This window comes from Bos grunniens, chromosome 16, assembly GCF_055505025.1.
Source record: "Bos grunniens cultivar Pamir isolate PY7600 chromosome 16, Bosgru_T2T1.0, whole genome shotgun sequence".
Lineage (NCBI taxonomy): Eukaryota > Metazoa > Chordata > Mammalia > Artiodactyla > Bovidae > Bos > Bos grunniens.
This window is the reverse complement of record NC_141180.1, coordinates 1,181,620-1,198,883: the sequence shown is the minus strand read 5'-3', so window position 1 is coordinate 1,198,883 and position 17,264 is coordinate 1,181,620. Positions and strand designations below refer to the sequence as shown.

General features: G+C 54.1%; 1 protein-coding gene across 1 annotated transcript; it reads left to right on the top strand.

Moving 5' to 3' along the window:
* The first annotated feature begins 167 nt into the window (after positions 1-167).
* ADIPOR1 (adiponectin receptor 1) lies at positions 168-13,688 on the top strand. Its single transcript, XM_086343089.1, has 8 exons — positions 168-293; positions 7,611-7,842; positions 8,865-8,981; positions 9,608-9,779; positions 10,163-10,349; positions 11,181-11,368; positions 12,375-12,568; positions 12,866-13,688. Exons 2-8 carry the CDS (start codon positions 7,702-7,704, stop codon positions 12,992-12,994), a joined length of 1,128 nt encoding a protein of 375 aa, XP_086199215.1. The 5' UTR covers positions 168-293; positions 7,611-7,701; the 3' UTR covers positions 12,995-13,688.
* Positions 13,689-17,264: the final 3,576 nt, after the last annotated feature.

Sequence of the window (17,264 nt, the reverse complement as noted above, 5' to 3'; positions counted from 1 at the left end):
TAGCGGCTGAACAACAACAAAGATCACCGGGCTGTAGAGGGCGGGGTCAGGTGGAGGGGCGGGGCCGTCTGGGGGCGGGACCAAGGGGCCGGCCTGTGATTGGGCTTCGCGAGAGCCGGGAGCCGCGCGTCTGAGAGGACGTGACGCTCTCGCGGAGGTGACGCCCTGCGGTTGCGCGCCCCTTCCGGCCCCGGGAGGGCGCAGAAAATCCGGGCCGCTCGGCCGCAGGCCGTCTCCAGCGACGCGGGATGTAGCGCCGGCGCCGCGGCCCCCAGCACAGCCCTCCGCCTGCCGTAAGTTCCCCTGGGCTCGATGGCGAGCAGGCCGGAGGGCGGGGATCGGCCGGAGGGCGGGCTCCCCACCGGAGTCTCGGCGCGGGCCTGAGGCAGCTGCCGTAGGGCTGGACCGCCCGGACGTCCCCAGGGCCCCCGGACCCCTGCTCGGGGCCAGCCGCTCCTCCGGCCTCAGCGCGTCAGCTGTCCACGTTCCCGGCCCCTCCCGTGCGAGTCGCGTCCCCCGCTGTCAACAGCCGCGGTGGCGGCCGTGCCCCCCCAGTCGCCAGGGCGAGACGTCGGGCTTCAGGCTCCGGCTCGGGCCCGCCAGGCCGGAGCTGAGCCTGGTCCCAGGACCGCGCGTGGCGAGCGCCGAGGGGCTGGGAGCCCCCGCGTTCGGTAGCCCGAGGAGCCCCGCGGTTACTAGACCGTGACAGTGCCCCCACCTTGGCGGCGGGGAAGGGGAGGCTGGTGGACGGTTGGCCTGTGTGTAAGGTGGCCCTAAATGCTGCAATGTGAGCGAAATCTAAAGTACTTTGGGGAAAAAGGAAATTTCATTCCCTCAGAAATCTCTCATAGGTGCCATCCTATGTTTGAGGTTTTTGGTCAAGCCTTCAGTTTTTAATGGAAGATACGTTTCCCCTCGGTTTCCGGCGCTACGCAGGCGAGTGGGAAACGGACAAGGCGAATTTCATTTAGGGAGCTTCAGGTGTCAGAGGAGCAACAGGAGGCCTGCAGAGTGCTTTGCTAGGTTAACCTGGCGTTTCCCCCACGGAGGGAGAAGACACAGCAGGGGAAGGATGTATAGGCTCCCGCTTGAATCAAGCGAGCACTGGACTGACTGGTTCTCTCTGAAGTGAAGGGGCTCTGGGGTCTGTTTACGGCTGTTTACCGAGAGGTAGGCTTGCATCACCTCCTGTGGCACAGCTGCTGCTGCTGCTGTTTGGAAGTGTCCACGCAGTGCTGGGATTCAGGCGGGGCGCTGACACACGGATTGCAGCCCTGGAATTTCTTCACCCCAGGAGTAACTTCCGTGTACTTGGGGCATCAGTCTTAAGGACTGTTGTGTTGCCTGTAAGCAGCCATCTTAGGGCAGGTCTCCACGAAACTGTACCTAATTGTTGAGTAGAATCTGAAAGCATTCTGTTCTCAGGGGCCAAGAAACTATCCGATGCCCAGGGGATAAACAGAGATTGTAAGCAACTGCTTTGCGTGCAGGTGGAGAACTCAGACAAGGGCGCACCCTCCCACTGGGCTCCCGCTGCTAATGGGTAAAGTGCACGGCGGATTTTAGCTTTTAGACCGTCTTCAGTTTCTTCTTGGGCTTCCCAGGTGGCTCAGAGGTTAAAGCATCTGCCTGCAATGCAGGAGACCTGTGTTCGATCCCTGGGTCAGGAAGATCCCCTGGAGAAGGAAATGGCAACCCACTCCAGTGTTCTTGCCTGGAGAATCCCAGGGACGGGGGAGCCTGGTGGGCTGCTGTCTATGGGGTTGCACGGAGTTGAACATAACTGAAGCGACTTCACTTTCACTTTTTTTCAGTTTCTTGTCTGGCCTCACATTGCCTTTCCAAGATTTCCTTGTGGAAAGTGGATTATTCGCTGCCCTGGGTTCACAGCACTACCCTCAGGAATGCTTTGATCCTGTCTTTACCTATCAAAATCCTTTCTTAAAATCTTCCACAAAACCTTTCCCGATATTCCAGCTCAAACTGAGCTTTTCTTGTGAATTCCTCCAGCACTTTCTGGCATTTAGCCTTGTAGTGGTACTAGAAGAACAGATAAGTTGTTGCTGCCTCTTAAAATTGAGGCCAGACTCCTCTTTTTGCCTTGTCTCTGTAGCCACAATGCCACGCTTATTTGTGGACAGGTAAAGAAATTTTCACTTCTTTCTAGGCCAATAAGTCTGTTCTTTATTTCCCTCAGAAATTTCCTTGACTTCTTTCACGTAAAGCCGAAAAGGAACTGTTTGACACACTTGCAACACTGCCCCACCTACTGGCGATCATACTGGTGAACTAAGTGAAGTTAGAGTCGCTCAGTCGTGTGTGACTCTTTGCGACCCTATGGACTGTACAGTCCATGGGACTCTCCAGGCCAGAATACTGGAGTGGTAGCCTTTCCCTTCTCCAGGAGATCTTCCCAACCCAGGGATTGAACCCAGGTCTCCTGCATTGCAGGTGGATTCTTTACCGCCTGAGCCACCAGGGAAAACCGCAGTCATCTTTACATGCAGAAGTTTCGTCAGTACTGGTGGGGTGTTTTCTGGTGCTGGTATCCATCAGAGTTGTTAGGTTTTGCCCTTAATGTCCATTTGTCCCTCATGTCGCCCACTGGACTGTGTTCCTTTCTCTATTTTCAAGGTTAATTGCCTTTTCCTGCTCAGAAATGTTGGGGGCATGGTTACTGTGTATGAAGTTTTAGCTGGCTTAGATTGAAAAGATCCTTGAAAGTGCCCTCGAGGCAAACTGGTTCCTAGTGATTCGCTTTTAGACATGTACCTCATTTACTTCTGTTTCATCGGGGCTCTCACAGTATACAGTTACCATATCATGGTTGACTGTACTTAAAAGCGAGGTATTAAAATCAAGGGCTGGTATGAAATGCCTCGGAGAAGGCAGTGGCACCCCACTCCAGTACTCTTGCCTGGAAAATCCCATGGACGGAGGAGCCTGGTAGGCTGCAGTCCATGAGGTCGCTAAGAGTCGGACACAACTGAGCGACTTCACTTTTCACTTTCATGCACTGGAGAAGGAAATGGCAACCCACTCCAGTGTTCTTGCCTGGAGAATCCCAGGGACGGGGGAGCCTGGTGGGCTGCCGTCTATGGGGTCGCACAGAGTTGGACACGACTGAAGCGACTTAGCAGCAGCAGCAGCATGAAGCGCCTTCACATTCCTGTTTACTTTACCTTGTGTTATGGCATTTGGAAAGCTTACCTGTCTGTTTGGGATTCAAAAAAGACCTATTTCTGTTGAGATAGCTTTACCTGGAGAAGAGCTACAGAGAAAGTTAGATTCTGGTTTTTCATTGCAGACTCTTAAGTCAGTGACACTTGTACTTAAATAGGAAAGCTGAGGCTCCACTGTTGCAATTCAGTAGTTTTCAAACAGAAGCCTCTGCCTTGACTCATTTCCCCCCAGCAGTGCTGTGCAACCACCTTCCCTGACAGAGTAGAGAAGGTGACCGTGTTCTTTGTCCTTAGTGCTTTGACTAGTCTTGTCTTGGGCTTCCCTGGTGGCTCAGTGGTAAAGAATCCTCCTTGGAGAAGGAAATGGCAACCCACTCCAGTACTCTAGCCTGGAGAATCCCAGGGTTGGCAGAGCCTGGTGGGCTGCCGTCTGTGGGTCGCGCAGTCAGACACGACTGAAGTGACGCAGCAGCAGCAGCACAGAAATCACGGTTGCTTGGCTCAGTCTTTCTGCTGATGAGGACAAGTTCACCGAATGTGAATGGACACTTACTTCTGGCACTGTGGTCATTGGGTTTTCTGCCTGTTGCTGGGACTGCATCCGCAGCGATCTAACAGCAAACTGGTCCTTGATGTGTGTGCTGTACAAAAAAAACTCTGCATACATCATTGAAAAGAAAAAAAAAAGAATCCTCCTGCAGTGCAGATGTGGATTTGATCCCTGGATCAGGAAGATCCCCTGGAGAAGGGAATGGCCACCCACTCCAGTATCTTGCCTGGAGAATTCCATGGACAGAGGAGCCTGGAGGGCTACAGTCCATGAGGTTGCAGAGAGTCAGACGCGATGGAACAAGTCTTGCTTTACTGTGAGAGCCAGGTAGGTGTAAGAAGGAGCTTAACTTGTGGAACCTCCAAGGACCCAGGGACCCTAGATTAAAAATTTCTAGAAGTTCTGTGCCTTTGACTCCTGAGAAGGAGTGTACTATAATGTGAAAAACTTGGGAACTGGTGCACAAAATAAATGTCTCCAAAAGTATGAGGGAAATAAACTCACCAACAAAGGCTGGCCACTAAGAATCAGTTCTTCCCGAAGTTTGGCGCCAGATAGTCTTGTTTATAGGGGCACAGGCAGCCCCTGCCTCCACAGCCCTAACCCTCTAATGTCACAGGGCTATCCAGCTGGAGAGCTTAGTGGTAAAGATTTATTAGCTTGAATTAAATAAATCCCATCAAAAATGCACTCAGTGGAGTTTGGCCCAGTTATAATTGCTTTATTGGGTGTGGCGATTTTGAGAAGACACATGTTTCCTCTAAAATATATAAAGATAGGAAAGTTTGTGAGGGCCACCCTGGTGACTCAGTGGTGAAGAATCCACCTGCCAACACAGGAGACACGGGTTCAAGAAGATCTCTCACGCCAAGGAGCAGCTAAGCCCGGGCGCCACAACTACTGAGCCTGCGCTCCAGAGCCGGGAGCACCGCAGCCGCAGTCAGCAGCTACTGAACCCGCACAGCCTAGAGTCCGCGCCCCGCAACCAGAGGGCAGCCCCTGCTCGTCGCAACTGGAGAAAGCCCGCGCAGCAAGACACCCAGCACAGCCATAAATAAATAAACAGAATTCATCTTTAAAAAAGTTTAAGAAGAAACCCTTGAAATATTAAAAAATCAGAAGCAAAGCTCGTGGGAAAGTGAAGCCCATCTGGCTCTGAGTGCTCGCGGAGTCCATCCTCACACCCCAGCGGCTGGTGCTGACGTGGCGCAGCGGACACCGACAGGCTCACCTGTCCCAACCGCCAGCCGCCTGGGAGAGGCCTACCCTGCCGAGTGGACTTTCAGGTTCCAGCCGTACTTGCTCTACTTTCTTACCAGACCTCTGCCCCCTTTCCCTCCCTTCCTGCCCCTGTGTTGCTAGCTTAGAAGACCCCGCTGGACAGTGGACTCTGCTATGGTGACATGACCTCCGCTGAGCGTCATTGTCTGCTCTTTGAGGCGTGGTGATGTGTCTTGTGTGATGAGCTGTAACTGGTGCCTGGCTTGTGAGTTAACGGGTGCCTGTCAGAGTTAGTGACTCTGGGTCTAGAGATAATGCTGGGGGTGGGGTGTGGGAGCCAGAGGGGCTCAGAAGCGACAGGAGGTGGTTTCGACTGAACGAGGAAAGCCTTTGAAGATTGCCACAAGACTGAGGTCCTCCTAGGAGGACGCTGGACTTGAGGGTGTGAGAGCGTCAGACCCAGTGAGGAACTTAGGAAGCGTGCCAGGGTGGAGTCTGCGCCTGCTCTCTGGCCCTGACTGCCCAACGTAAAATGTGTAACATTCTCACTCCCACTGGCGAGACAGGCCACAGCACTCACCTGCACTGGGTGTGCGCTGTCCCCGTCCAGGGCTCTCCCTGCGCTGTCCTGTTGGAGCAGTCATGCCATCACTGGTTCTGCGCATGCCGCGGGCGACCTCATGCCACCGGATTACAAGCTCTTTCCGGACAGCGACTTATGGGACGTGGGGTTTTGCACAGAACCTTAAAGTGCCTTAGGGTGCTGGCACCAAGTGCGTTTGTTAAGTGTTCCGGGGGTGTGTTGGCTGCTCTGGGGAGGGGGACAGAGAGCGGCCCAGAGGCGCAAGCGCCTAACGCCTTAGCTAGCGTCACATGCTTGCTGGCGGGAATGCTGCCTCCGTCATTCTTCCATCTATTCTGAAATACAGGTTCTGACCACAAGCAGGGATATGTATAAATTAGTCATCTGTGTAGCACTGCATCCCAGAACCTAAGAAAATATCTATTTTTTAACCCTAGTGGCCACCTCTCAAGTACTGTATTCTAGCTAAGTATATTCCCCTTTTCATACTTTTCTGGGATTCCCAAAGCTATCTGTACTTTTCACTGCAGTGTAAATTGTTTCTTCCTAAAGTTGTTCGGGAGTACTTCAGTTTGAGGAATGTGTTTTGTGGTCAGCCTATTGAAAGAGATTGCCCAGTGTTTCTGCTCACGTGGGCCGCCTGTCTCTTGAGGGTTTTGGGGGCCTCTGGCTTCCTGTTCTCCTGGGGCTCAGGCGTTGGCTGTAGCTGTGGGCTGGCATCTTTCCTGTCGGAGTCCTGCGTGTGTGGAGGAGCCACTGCCTGTATGTTGGCACCACAGCAGGGTCTGTGGACGGAGTCACGGCCATTTGCTCTCCTGAACTAGCTCTCCGCCGCCTGCAGCTCTCAGCTGTGCTGATGGCTGAGCCTGGAATGACTATTTTGAAATTTGCCGGCTGCCCTACCTGACTACATAGATCCGGTCATAATCTCTGAGAAGGAATCGAGATGACTCTTGGGTAAAAGCATAGGTACACATGTCAAAGATGGATGCGCAGTGGACACTGGAGATAGACTCCGCCCTGTCGGGAGCGAGGCTGCGCTGACCGCCCTGATGAAAGCGGTGGCCCCCGAGCTCTGCTTCCTCCCCGAGGGCAGCTCACTCCGTGCAGGTGTCACCTGGCCGTCTTTGCATTGCCTGGTGGCTCCCAGGGCTCAGGTGACCAGTGCAGGAAAATGTTACTATTCTGGCTGCTGCTGCTGTGAGCAGTAAATTCCTTTGTTGGGAGCGGGGAGTCGGAAGTCTTGGGGCACTTTTCCCTCCTTTAAATGTTCATCTTATCTTTCTGAGGCCTGATTAAAGACTGCCTCCTTCAGGGTCTGTGTGCCGTCTCAGCTCCAAAGCTCTTTGGAGTGGGGCCCAGGTTATGAACTGTGGTCACTGAGACAGGCCCGTGCTGAGCCAGTTTGGTGGCAGGGCAAGGGTGGGCTGCCTTGTGTCTTCAGCCTCCCACGGCCAGGTGAGTTACTGCTGCTGCAAGACAGGGCTGTGAGCACAGTGCGCTCTCCTCACGGAGCTGGGCGGTGATCCTCCAACAGAAACAGTAAACCGTGCAGGAAGGTAACCCCCAGACCGCCAGCCCACCCTCGGCCCACTTTTGTAGGCGGCGCGCACGTTTCAGGGTGTTTGTAGGTAAAGCCCGCTGAGCTCAGTTGGCAGTTGGTTCATTTCTAAGCCTGGGTGGCCCGTGGTGATTACAGCCAGGCGTCGGCTTCCTCTTTTTGCTGCTCAGTCTCGGAGCCAGGCTTTTCCAGGGCCAGCTCTGGGAACCGGGATAAACTGGGCTCATTGAACAGGCTCTGTGTTTGTGGGAGGGATGTGGGGTGGGTAGCTGTTTTTCTGGGGTGACAGTTTGGTGCAAAACACACAAATCTTTTGAAGCAACTAGGTTTTCAGCCTTTAAGGTTAGTGAAGCCTCAGTAAAGGCTGATGGTACAGAGGAGGAGAGATGCAGTTAATTGGCCTCTGGGACTGGAGAGGGTATGAGTGAGGGGCTGTCTCTTTCTCAGTATTGACTTCAGAAATGAGACGTCAGAAGGATAAACTGTCAACACCGTGTCTGTGTTTGCTTCCAGTGTCCCCGTCACAGGGAGCTCTCTGGCCCCTGAGGCCAAGAGACCCCACTCTCCCCAGGCTGAAGCCGGAGGGCCCCGAGGTACCATCCTGATGTCGTCTCACAAGGGACCCGCGGTGGCCCAGGGCAACGGGGCTCCCGCTAGCAACAGGGCGGCTGACACAGTGGAGCTGGCCGAGCTGGGACCCCTGCTCGAGGAGAAGGGCAAGCGGGCGGTCACCAGCCCAACCAAAGTAAGTCATCTCCCTGGTCAGCCTCTCCTGAGACCTGTCGGTCTCCCCAGAGCCACAGCACCCTGGACTGTCTGTCCTGACGGAAGGCCAGAAGCAGTCAGCCCAGATCAGGCCAGGCTCCATATACCATCGAAAATCCCTGCCTCTTCGGCCAGCTGAAAGGCTCGTGGGAGGAGCAGGTGCTGCCCCAGGCTGCTGTGGAGGCTGCACCTGGCTGCTTTATCTCATTCTTCAGAGTCCCCAAGGGGCGGAAGGGGGAGAGAAGGCCCCGTGCCTGGAGGCGCCTGGCAGGGCCTCATATACAACCAAGTGGGCTTTTCGTTTTGCCTGAGCAAAACTCCAGTAGCATCCCCACTCTGAGGGAGACCAGGGACTCTGTGCCCAGACGGACAGAGGATGAATCTGGTGGGGGTGGGGGGCGGTTCCTCTATCATGAGATCTAAGAGGAAGCATCGCAGGAGGAAAATCCGCCCCGTGGAGGAACTGCCCTCCCTGCCTCGGCTCTGGAGGTCTCCCCTGAGGTGAGCCCTCTCAGACCCTCCTGCTGCTGCTTCTATGGAGCCGGCTCTGAGGCCCGGCTTCTCCCGCAGCAGTTGGACACTGGGCCCCAGGGCGGGTGCACAGGGCACCGATCAGATTGAGTGTCTTAGCGGATCTCTGAGCCTCTGTCTTATTCCTCCTCGTTCAGCGGTCTGTACAGGAAGTGTTTGGGAAATTGGGGGAAGCTAAGGGCCACTGTCTTGGAGACAGAGGTGGGCTGCCAGGGCCTGAGTGCAGGCCTGGGCTTCTGACCCTGCGCCTTGAGCGCCAGCTCCCTCGGCCTCTCCCCCAGGCGCTGCGGCGCACTCTCCCCCAGCGCTTGTGATGTCGCAAACTCAGGCACCATCCTGCTTCTGGAGAGCAGATCCGAGGCCTGTGTGCAGGAGAGGCCGGGCAGTGGGCGGCGTGGCCTGGCTCGCGGGCGCTGGACATGCGTGTCCCCAGGCCCTCCAGGGCTGCAGCCACTCTCCCCTTCCCCGCAGGCCGAGGAGGAGCAGGCCTGCCCAGGGCCGCAGGAGGAGGAGGAAGAGGTGCGAGTGCTCACACTGCCCCTGCAGGCCCACCACGCCATGGAGAAGATGGAGGAGTTCGTGTACAAGGTCCTGTCCCGGTGGGGAGGGAGCAGGCTCACCCGCCCAGGGCTGAGACGGGAGCACCGCACCTTTATCAACACACTGAATACACATTCATGACGAGTTGTGTTATCAGAACTTGTCATTTCTGAGTGGTGACGAGTAGAAACTGATATCTGCAAAACTAACATGAAAATATCTGATTTCCACGGGTGAGAGTCACAAGTTCTGATACTAAACTTGCTCACCAGCTCTCTGGACACTGTCCGTTGTCTTTACGTCCTACGTTAAGAACTCCTGCTCTGAAAAGTCAGTCTCAACACAGTGAGAACTTAGCTGCTCAAGGAGGGACGATGACAGCCACCAGAGTGTGGGGGGAGCGATAAATGTGTATTTCCCAAGAGGCTGAGAGGAGGTCCTGCCATATTCTGACCTGCTCAGCTAAGCACATCCAGATAAGCTTCCTGACACAAGAACAAAGACACTATGCGGGGGTCCAGGGGCAGCCTCGCTCCTGCTGTCCTGGCGTCTGCAGCCCCGGGCTGGCCCCCACCGCTCCCCGGGACCCTACGGAACCCGGTGGATGCTCTCCTGCACGCAGCGGCCTTGGGGAGGCTGGCTCCCAGCCCCGCTTAGAGCGCGTGTGGTTGCAGGTCTGGGAGGGCCGCTGGAGGGTCATCCCGTACGACGTGCTCCCGGACTGGCTGAAGGACAACGACTACCTGCTGCACGGCCACCGGCCGCCCATGCCCTCCTTCCGCGCCTGCTTCAAGAGCATCTTCCGCATCCACACGGAGACCGGCAACATCTGGACGCACCTGCTTGGTGAGGGCTCTGGGGGACATCGGGCTCGTCTGCTTCTTGCCCAGGAGTTGTGTGGCCTTTGTCCATGGGAAGGAGACGTTGTTGCGATTATGAGGGAGCTGGCGGTGTCTTTACACTGCCTGGGAGCTCGCAGGGCCCTTCATCACTGGTGTGCAAGCGGGAGAAGACATCGGAACGGACATCCTCTGTGGTCAGAACTGTCCCGGGGCTGGTGGCTGCGCCCCGTCAGCGATCCACCGTCTAAACGAAGCGTCAGCATTTCAGCAGACGCCCTATTTTGTCTGGGTCTCTGGGTCCCCGCAGCTCAGCCTGTGGCGTCAGGGCTGGTTTAAACCGTCACATGTTCCCGTTTTCCTCGGACTTTGCTTCTTTCTCTCCTGTAGGTTTCGTGCTGTTTCTTTTCCTGGGAATCCTGACCATGCTGAGGCCAAACATGTACTTCATGGCCCCCCTCCAGGAGAAGGTGGTGTTCGGGATGTTCTTCCTGGGAGCAGTGCTCTGCCTCAGCTTCTCCTGGCTCTTCCACACTGTCTACTGTCATTCAGAGAAAGTCTCCCGGACCTTCTCCAAGTGAGTCACAGGATGGCGGTGGGGAAGAACCACGTGCTGTTGTCACGCCCTGTGACCCGGGTGCTGGCAGGGTCCTGGCGACGGCAGTGCCTCCTCAAGATTCCCTGATGTTTCGTGGGTGTGAGAGGGTCAGGAAGCTTTTCTCTTAAGTCTGTCCTGAAAATGCTCACGCAGCCTCCTCCACAGACAGAGCCCGCTGTGGGTAGACGTTGTCCCCGCGCAGCGCCGTCCAGAGGCTGGCGGTGCTCTCCCACACGGAGCGCCCGGCCGCGCCCACTTCCCGTCAGGGTGCCGCCCCCTGCGGGCGCACCCACCCACCAGCCAGGAAAGCTTATCAGAAGCCCCAGGCGCCCATCCTCCCCAGCCTGAGCCTGGGCTTCTGTTTGCTTGTTTCTGTTGTTGTTATTTTTGGTTTTGGAAGTGTTGCTGAGTTTTGTTTTTCTCAATAACACCAGTAACAAGTAATACATTTTTATCATTAAAAAGCCAACTAAAAGAGAACACTACCCCCTTAGTAATACTCCCATTATAAGGGTTTTGGCTTTAGAACTGTCAGAACTGGGGAATACTCAGTCCTTGCTGCATGGAAGTTGGGGCCTGGCTGGATTGTGATGGATGGAGCTCCTGACTGAGTGTCTGTGAGGGGGTGTGGCTGTTGACAGCCAGGGCAAAGGGATGCCCTTCAAACGTGCCCCAAACAGGAGTGCCTGTCTGTGTGGGGGTTTGAGTCAGGACCCAGGCCGGACCACGTGGGGAGTGAGGGGCTCCAGTCGAACCTGAGGCCAGTTGAGCTCGCCTCCCACTGGCCGTTCCGTTCTGTGGCTCTTTCAGGCTGGACTATTCAGGGATCGCCCTGCTGATCATGGGGAGCTTCGTGCCCTGGCTCTACTACTCCTTCTACTGCTCCCCACAGCCGCGGCTCATCTACCTCTCCATCGTCTGCGTCCTGGGCATCTCCGCCATCATCGTGGCGCAGTGGGACCGGTTTGCCACGCCCAAGCACCGGCAGACAAGAGCAGGTGGGTCGCAAGGCAGGGTGTGCCCTTGTAGGTGTCTGGACCTCAAGCCTCAGGGGTCAGCCCTGGGCCCCCACCCAGACCCTGATCTGTGTTTAGAACTTTAAAAACAGCAATTTTCAAAGCTCAATTCCCTGCAAGTTTCATACTATTTCAGTGAAATGTTAAAAGGACAGTAATTAAAATGCAGAAAAGACTACTCTTACATCTGGCTTGAGGAAGTTAAGAAATGTACGAGCAGTCTCCAGCTCACCTGGAGTTCTTTTCCTAAGGGGATTAAAGGCGTGGCTTGGTAGAGAAAGCACCTTGAGCACGAGCTGTGTTGAGGAATGGGGTCGCTGTGAGCAGGAGCCCCTTCCTGGTGTCTTGTCCAGGCTCCAGCTTTACTGCAGCCACACGTCAATTACCACTGTTTCCAGTCCCTTGAGACTTAACATCGCTGTGGTTTAACCCTCATTTAAGAGAGTTAACTATTCATTGAGTACCAGCCAATGGTGCCTCACCCAGGGCGTCTGCAGAGGTGAAGTGGAGCCCCGCCCAGCAGCCGTGCGCAGGGGCCTGGTGTGGAGCGGGCGCCATCTGCTCTTTCTCTTATGACTTCTCACCTAGGTCTGTCTCCTCAGGAGGTCAGACTCCTATTCCTTACGTCTTCTGTGCTCTTAATGGGACGCCCGTCCTACTCGTCTCTGGCTGGCAAACCGCCTGAGGGCTCACCATCGGTTTTGTAGCCAAGGCAGCCATCAGAGTTCTGACATACATGGTTGCCTAGGCTGCTTAACAGATAATAAGGAACACAAGGTGTTTGTTCTTGGTGCTCCATAGGAGGGAATGGCTGTGTCAGCATTTACCCAGCCTCCTTCCCACTCTGGACGTTGAAGAAGCATCTGATGATGGCTCTCCATCTTGTGCAAAATTTCCTAAACACATGCTGTTCACCAGAAAGTAACTTGTATCAGAGCAGGGCAGCAGGGCTGTCCCTGTGCCTGACGCGCTCCATCCGTCTGCTCAGGGGTGTTCCTGGGGCTTGGCTTGAGCGGCGTCGTGCCTACCATGCACTTCACGATCGCGGAGGGCTTCGTCAAGGCCACCACGGTGGGCCAGATGGGCTGGTTCTTCCTCATGGCTGTGATGTACATCACCGGAGCCGGCCTCTATGCTGCACGCATTCCTGAGCGCTTCTTCCCTGGAAAATTCGACATATGGGTAAGAATGACTCTTCGCAGGGCTGTGGTGGTGAGACTGCCTGAAGGTGGAGGTCAGGGTCAGAGGCAGAGAGAGACGGGCAGGTGGTGTCTGGGGTGACGCGTGTCCCTGCTCACACCGGTGCGTGTGGGTGGGTGAATCCCTGACAGGACTTAACACGTTTTTTTTTCCTACAACAAACGTATCGGTTTTATGGTGCAGAAAATTTTGCGGAGGAACTAGAAGAGGCGAGTGCCTTCTCTTGCTTCCTCCAGGTCTCCTTGCCATCGCCCTAAAGCTTCTCTCTCGTCCCTGCAGTTCCAGTCTCATCAGATCTTCCATGTCCTGGTGGTGGCAGCCGCCTTCGTCCACTTCTACGGGGTCTCCAACCTTCAGGAGTTCCGATATGGCCTGGAAGGGGGCTGTACTGACGACTCCCTCCTCTGAGCCACCCCCAAGGGCGCAGGAGGAACTTCCCAAGTGCTTTTAAAATAACTTCTTTGCTGAAGTGAGAGGAAGAGTCTGAGTTGTCTGTTTCTAGAAGAAACCTCTTAGAGAATTCCGTATCGACCAAGCTTCGGCCCACTTCACACTCCCTGGGCAATAAACTCCATTCCCTCGCTGAGAAAGGGGCGGGGCAGGTGCGGCCACCCTGCCCCCGGCCGCCCCCCCAGAGACGGGGCTGGGAAGCTCACGGTGAGCTCTGAGCCCTCCTCGCTCCATTCTGGGGAGAAGCGATGGACTGGGACTTCAGAAATTCCGTTTCTGGAAGAAACTGTCCCTCCCTCACCCCTGTCCTGACTTTGTAACCTGGCTTACAACAGGCCATCCGTTTTTGTAGCACACTTTTCAAAAACAATTATAACCTGGTCCCATCTTTCTCGGGCCTGGGCCTGCTCACATGGCAGGAAGAACAAAGCCACCGACTTTTACACAGCCCGGCCCATCGTGGAAGTGTGTCCAGGCTTCAGATAACTTGAGTTTTAATTTTTTCTTGGCAGAGTAATGTAAAATGTAAAGTGGGGAAAGATATTTAATATTTAATACTAAGCTTTAAAAAGAAACCTGCTACCATTGCTATGTATCCTGATGCAAAGACGATGATGATAATAAAGTACAGAAGACACTTGGCGTTCTGAAAGCTGTGTGGTCTCGCTCTTCGCATGCAACTCCAGAGGACTGAAGCCAGCAGAGTCGGTCCAGATTCTGCTGCGGCTCAAGTCTGAATCCCAGGTGCTGCAGGCTGGCGCGGGTGGGCCAGTGAGCCTGACCGACCGACGGTCTGCTCCTCCAGGCCGCTCTGCCCATCTCTACTGGGGACACAGACGCGCCCTGGAGTGGTCAGTGTGCTGCGGCGGCCTTCCGTAACCAGAAGATGGCTGCATGAACATAGGCCACAAGATGCTGTAGACTTTGAAAACTGCCGTGATTAAGGCTGTCTCACCGGGAGGTCACTCCACACCTCCGTGCCTTTGCATACACTGTCCTCAGCCTGACCGCATTCTGTCCACTGGATTCAAAGGCCTGCAGTGGTCCTCGTGAGCTAGTGTAGGTATCGCACGGGAGTCTTCGCAAGTTACAGAGTTGGATTCACTTCAGCAGTCAAGTTTGAACAACCAAGTGAATAAATGATCCTTTTAATGAGGCCAGCAGATCTCTGCCTCCAGTGCTAATCAGGGAAACATAAGACCAAACTGACTCCTACCAGATTGGTACAAATGAAAAATCTTAAGATGGTGGGCTTTCCTGGTGGTCTAGTGGTTAAGAGTTCACCTGCCAATGCAGGGGACACAGGTTCAGTCCCTGGTCTGGGAACATCCATATCCCTCTGGGCAACTAAGCCTGTGTGCCCTGGAGCCTGTGCTCGGCAACAAGAGAAGCCACCGCAACGAGAGGCCTGCGTGCCACAGCTAGGCAGCAGCCCCCGCTCGCCGCAACGAGAGGAAACCCTGCCCAGCAAGGAGACCCAGAGCAGCCAAAAAGTAAAAAATCCAAAAAGTCTAAGATTGCACGCTGGTACAGATGTGGATCTGACCAGATGCTGCTGGGGAACCATCCATAGGACCACTTTGGATGTGTGGAGTATACACAGGTTACAACATTCAAACATAGGAAACAACACTACAGCGTGAGCTGCGTCTGGTATCTGTCCTAGTTACTTTGTTTAAAAATGCTGGGAGACTTCCCTGGCAGTCAGTGGTTAAGCCACTCCAGTGCTTCCAGCACAGAGGATGCTTAAAAAATTTTTTTAATGCTGGTTCTGACTCACTAAGTTGTTTCATAACTCATCAGTGGGTCACAACTCACATTTTAAAAAAGTTACCCTTGAGAAACTTAGCTTGTACTAAAAAGTTTCATTGTAGCTGTATGTAGTAGCAACATACTGCAGACAAGCCAAATGTCCAGAACTGTTGAGTGGAAAAATAAATCTTGGCTTATTCTTATGAAACAGTTCAGCAATGAAAGCTAGTTACAGTAAAGACAATGAGGCTGAATCTCAAGATTAGGAGAAGGGAGTAGGGCTACTTAGAGATACCACATCTGGTGTGACTGCACTGATGTGCTGTTCAAAAATGCACAGAATTAACTGAGTGCAGAAGTCTCAAACTGCTGACCTGCAGGCTGCAAACATTCATGGCTGCGCTGTGGGCTGCACGGTGGAAGCAGCCCACCTCAGCCCGATGGCAGCCGAGTCGTTAGAGAGGGCTGCCTCTCAGGCTCACCCTCAGCCCTCCCCAGCAGGGCAGCCGCCTGTCTGGCCCCCGGAGGCGTCCACTGGTACAGAAAGGACCACATCTGGCCCAGCTCCATCCGTGTTGTACTTGAGGAAACAGAGACCCGCAGCTGTTGGTGAGGCCCCGTGTATGTTTCCTCATTGCTGGTGGACAGGACCAGGGAAAGGGTCTAAGTGGGGACATCTGCTGAGCATCTTCTTTGTACTTTATGTTTGGCTCTGCTGGGTCTTTGTTGCCATGTGCAGGCTTTCTCTTGTTGCAGCAAGCGGGGGCTACTCTTCATCGCATGGGCTGCTGGTTTGGGGGCTTCTCCCAAACCAGAAGAGTACAGAGCTGCAGAGTACAAGCTCTGGGCGCACAGGCTTCGGCAGTTGCGACCCCCGGGCTCTGGAGCGCAGGCTCAGCAGTTGTGGTGCAGGGGCTCAGCTGCTCTGTGGCCTGTGGGGTCTTCCCGGAGCAGGCATCGAACCTGTGTCTTCTGCATTGACAAGCGGATTCCTCTCCACTGGGCCACCAGGGAAATCCTCTGCACTTTCCATATGTCATTTTGTGTTTTTATTTTTAACCCTTAATAGTAGGTAGTAGTATCCCATTCCACAGATGAAAAAAAGTTAAGGCCCTAAAAGACCAAGACTTTTTCACAAGATGGCAGGATCAGAGTATCTGAATCCAGGTTCAGATCTGACTTAAACCCCAGGCTTCAAAGCCTTGGGTCATTTAAAAATCCTGATTTGACAATCCAGCCTTGCCTTCACCAACTCTGCTACCAGCAGCAGGTATTACCTTCTTTCTCTAACTGCATGCTATGGTTCATTCATTCCCTAAATATTTGTTGAGGGCACTATAGGAGAAAAATGATGAGAGAAACAGTGATGAGTTCTGGTTAAAGAAAGGCCAAGAATAAAAGCTAAGACTGACTCTACCCTCTTCCAATCAGTAAACAATTAGGGAAGAGTAATTAATCTCTAGTTGTAGAACATCTGCCGCTGCTGCTGCTAAGTCACTTCAGTCGTGTCCGACTCTGTGTGACCCCATAGATGGCAGCCCACCAGGCTCCCCCGTCCCTGGGATTCTCCAGGCAAGAACACTGGAGTGGGTTGCCATTTCCTTCTCCAGTGCATCAAAATGAAAAGTGAAAGTGAAGTTGTTCAGTCGTGTCCAACACTCAGCGACCTCATGGACTGCAGCCTACCAGGCTCCTCCATCCATGGGATTTTCCAGGCAAGAGTACTGGGCTGGGGTGCCATCGCCTTCTCTGAGCTGTAGAACATCTGCTGCCTTGCAATCTAAGAAAGGTTCAGCAACGCCCTGTGTTTGGAGAAGTCCTTGACCCAAAATCTGCTGACAAAGGAGTCCCATCTCCCCAGAAAGTGTCTTCCTCAGTGTCTGCCTTATCTTCAGTCAGGACCAGGAACCAGCCCTTGGGGGCATGAGCTAGGGCTGGGAGCAAACTCACGATGAATTTCAAAGCAGCAGCTGGGGCCCTGCTGTGATTACATTTCACAATTATGAGGCACATTATCCTGTCTGCCATGCTCTGATGGCACAAAAATGCAGTGCACTCTGCCTAACTGGTTTCAAGATTTGACCACATTCGATGTACTTGATGTAGTAGAGCTCCACAACACATCCATGTTTCCCTTACTGAAACCCTTCAGTAGCTGTCAACACCCAGAGTCATCCCAGGAGTCCAAACACAAGGGCAGGGCAATGTGTGGAACCCGACTGATCCACTCACCTCATCCAGACACAGCCCTCCAGCAATGGATCTAAGAACTCAGAATCAGTTTGGGCTGCAGGGTACCAAATCAGATATCCAAAGTTTAGAAATATTCTCACATGAGGATGGTGTCCCTGTGACTTGACTCAAAACATGTTAGGGCTGTACCCTCGAAGAAAACAGGAGAAGCCTGACTAGTCCCCTTGGTGTGTTGGCTTTCTTGCTGGCAGTTTCTCCATCTTTTACTTCTCTGGAAAAGGAG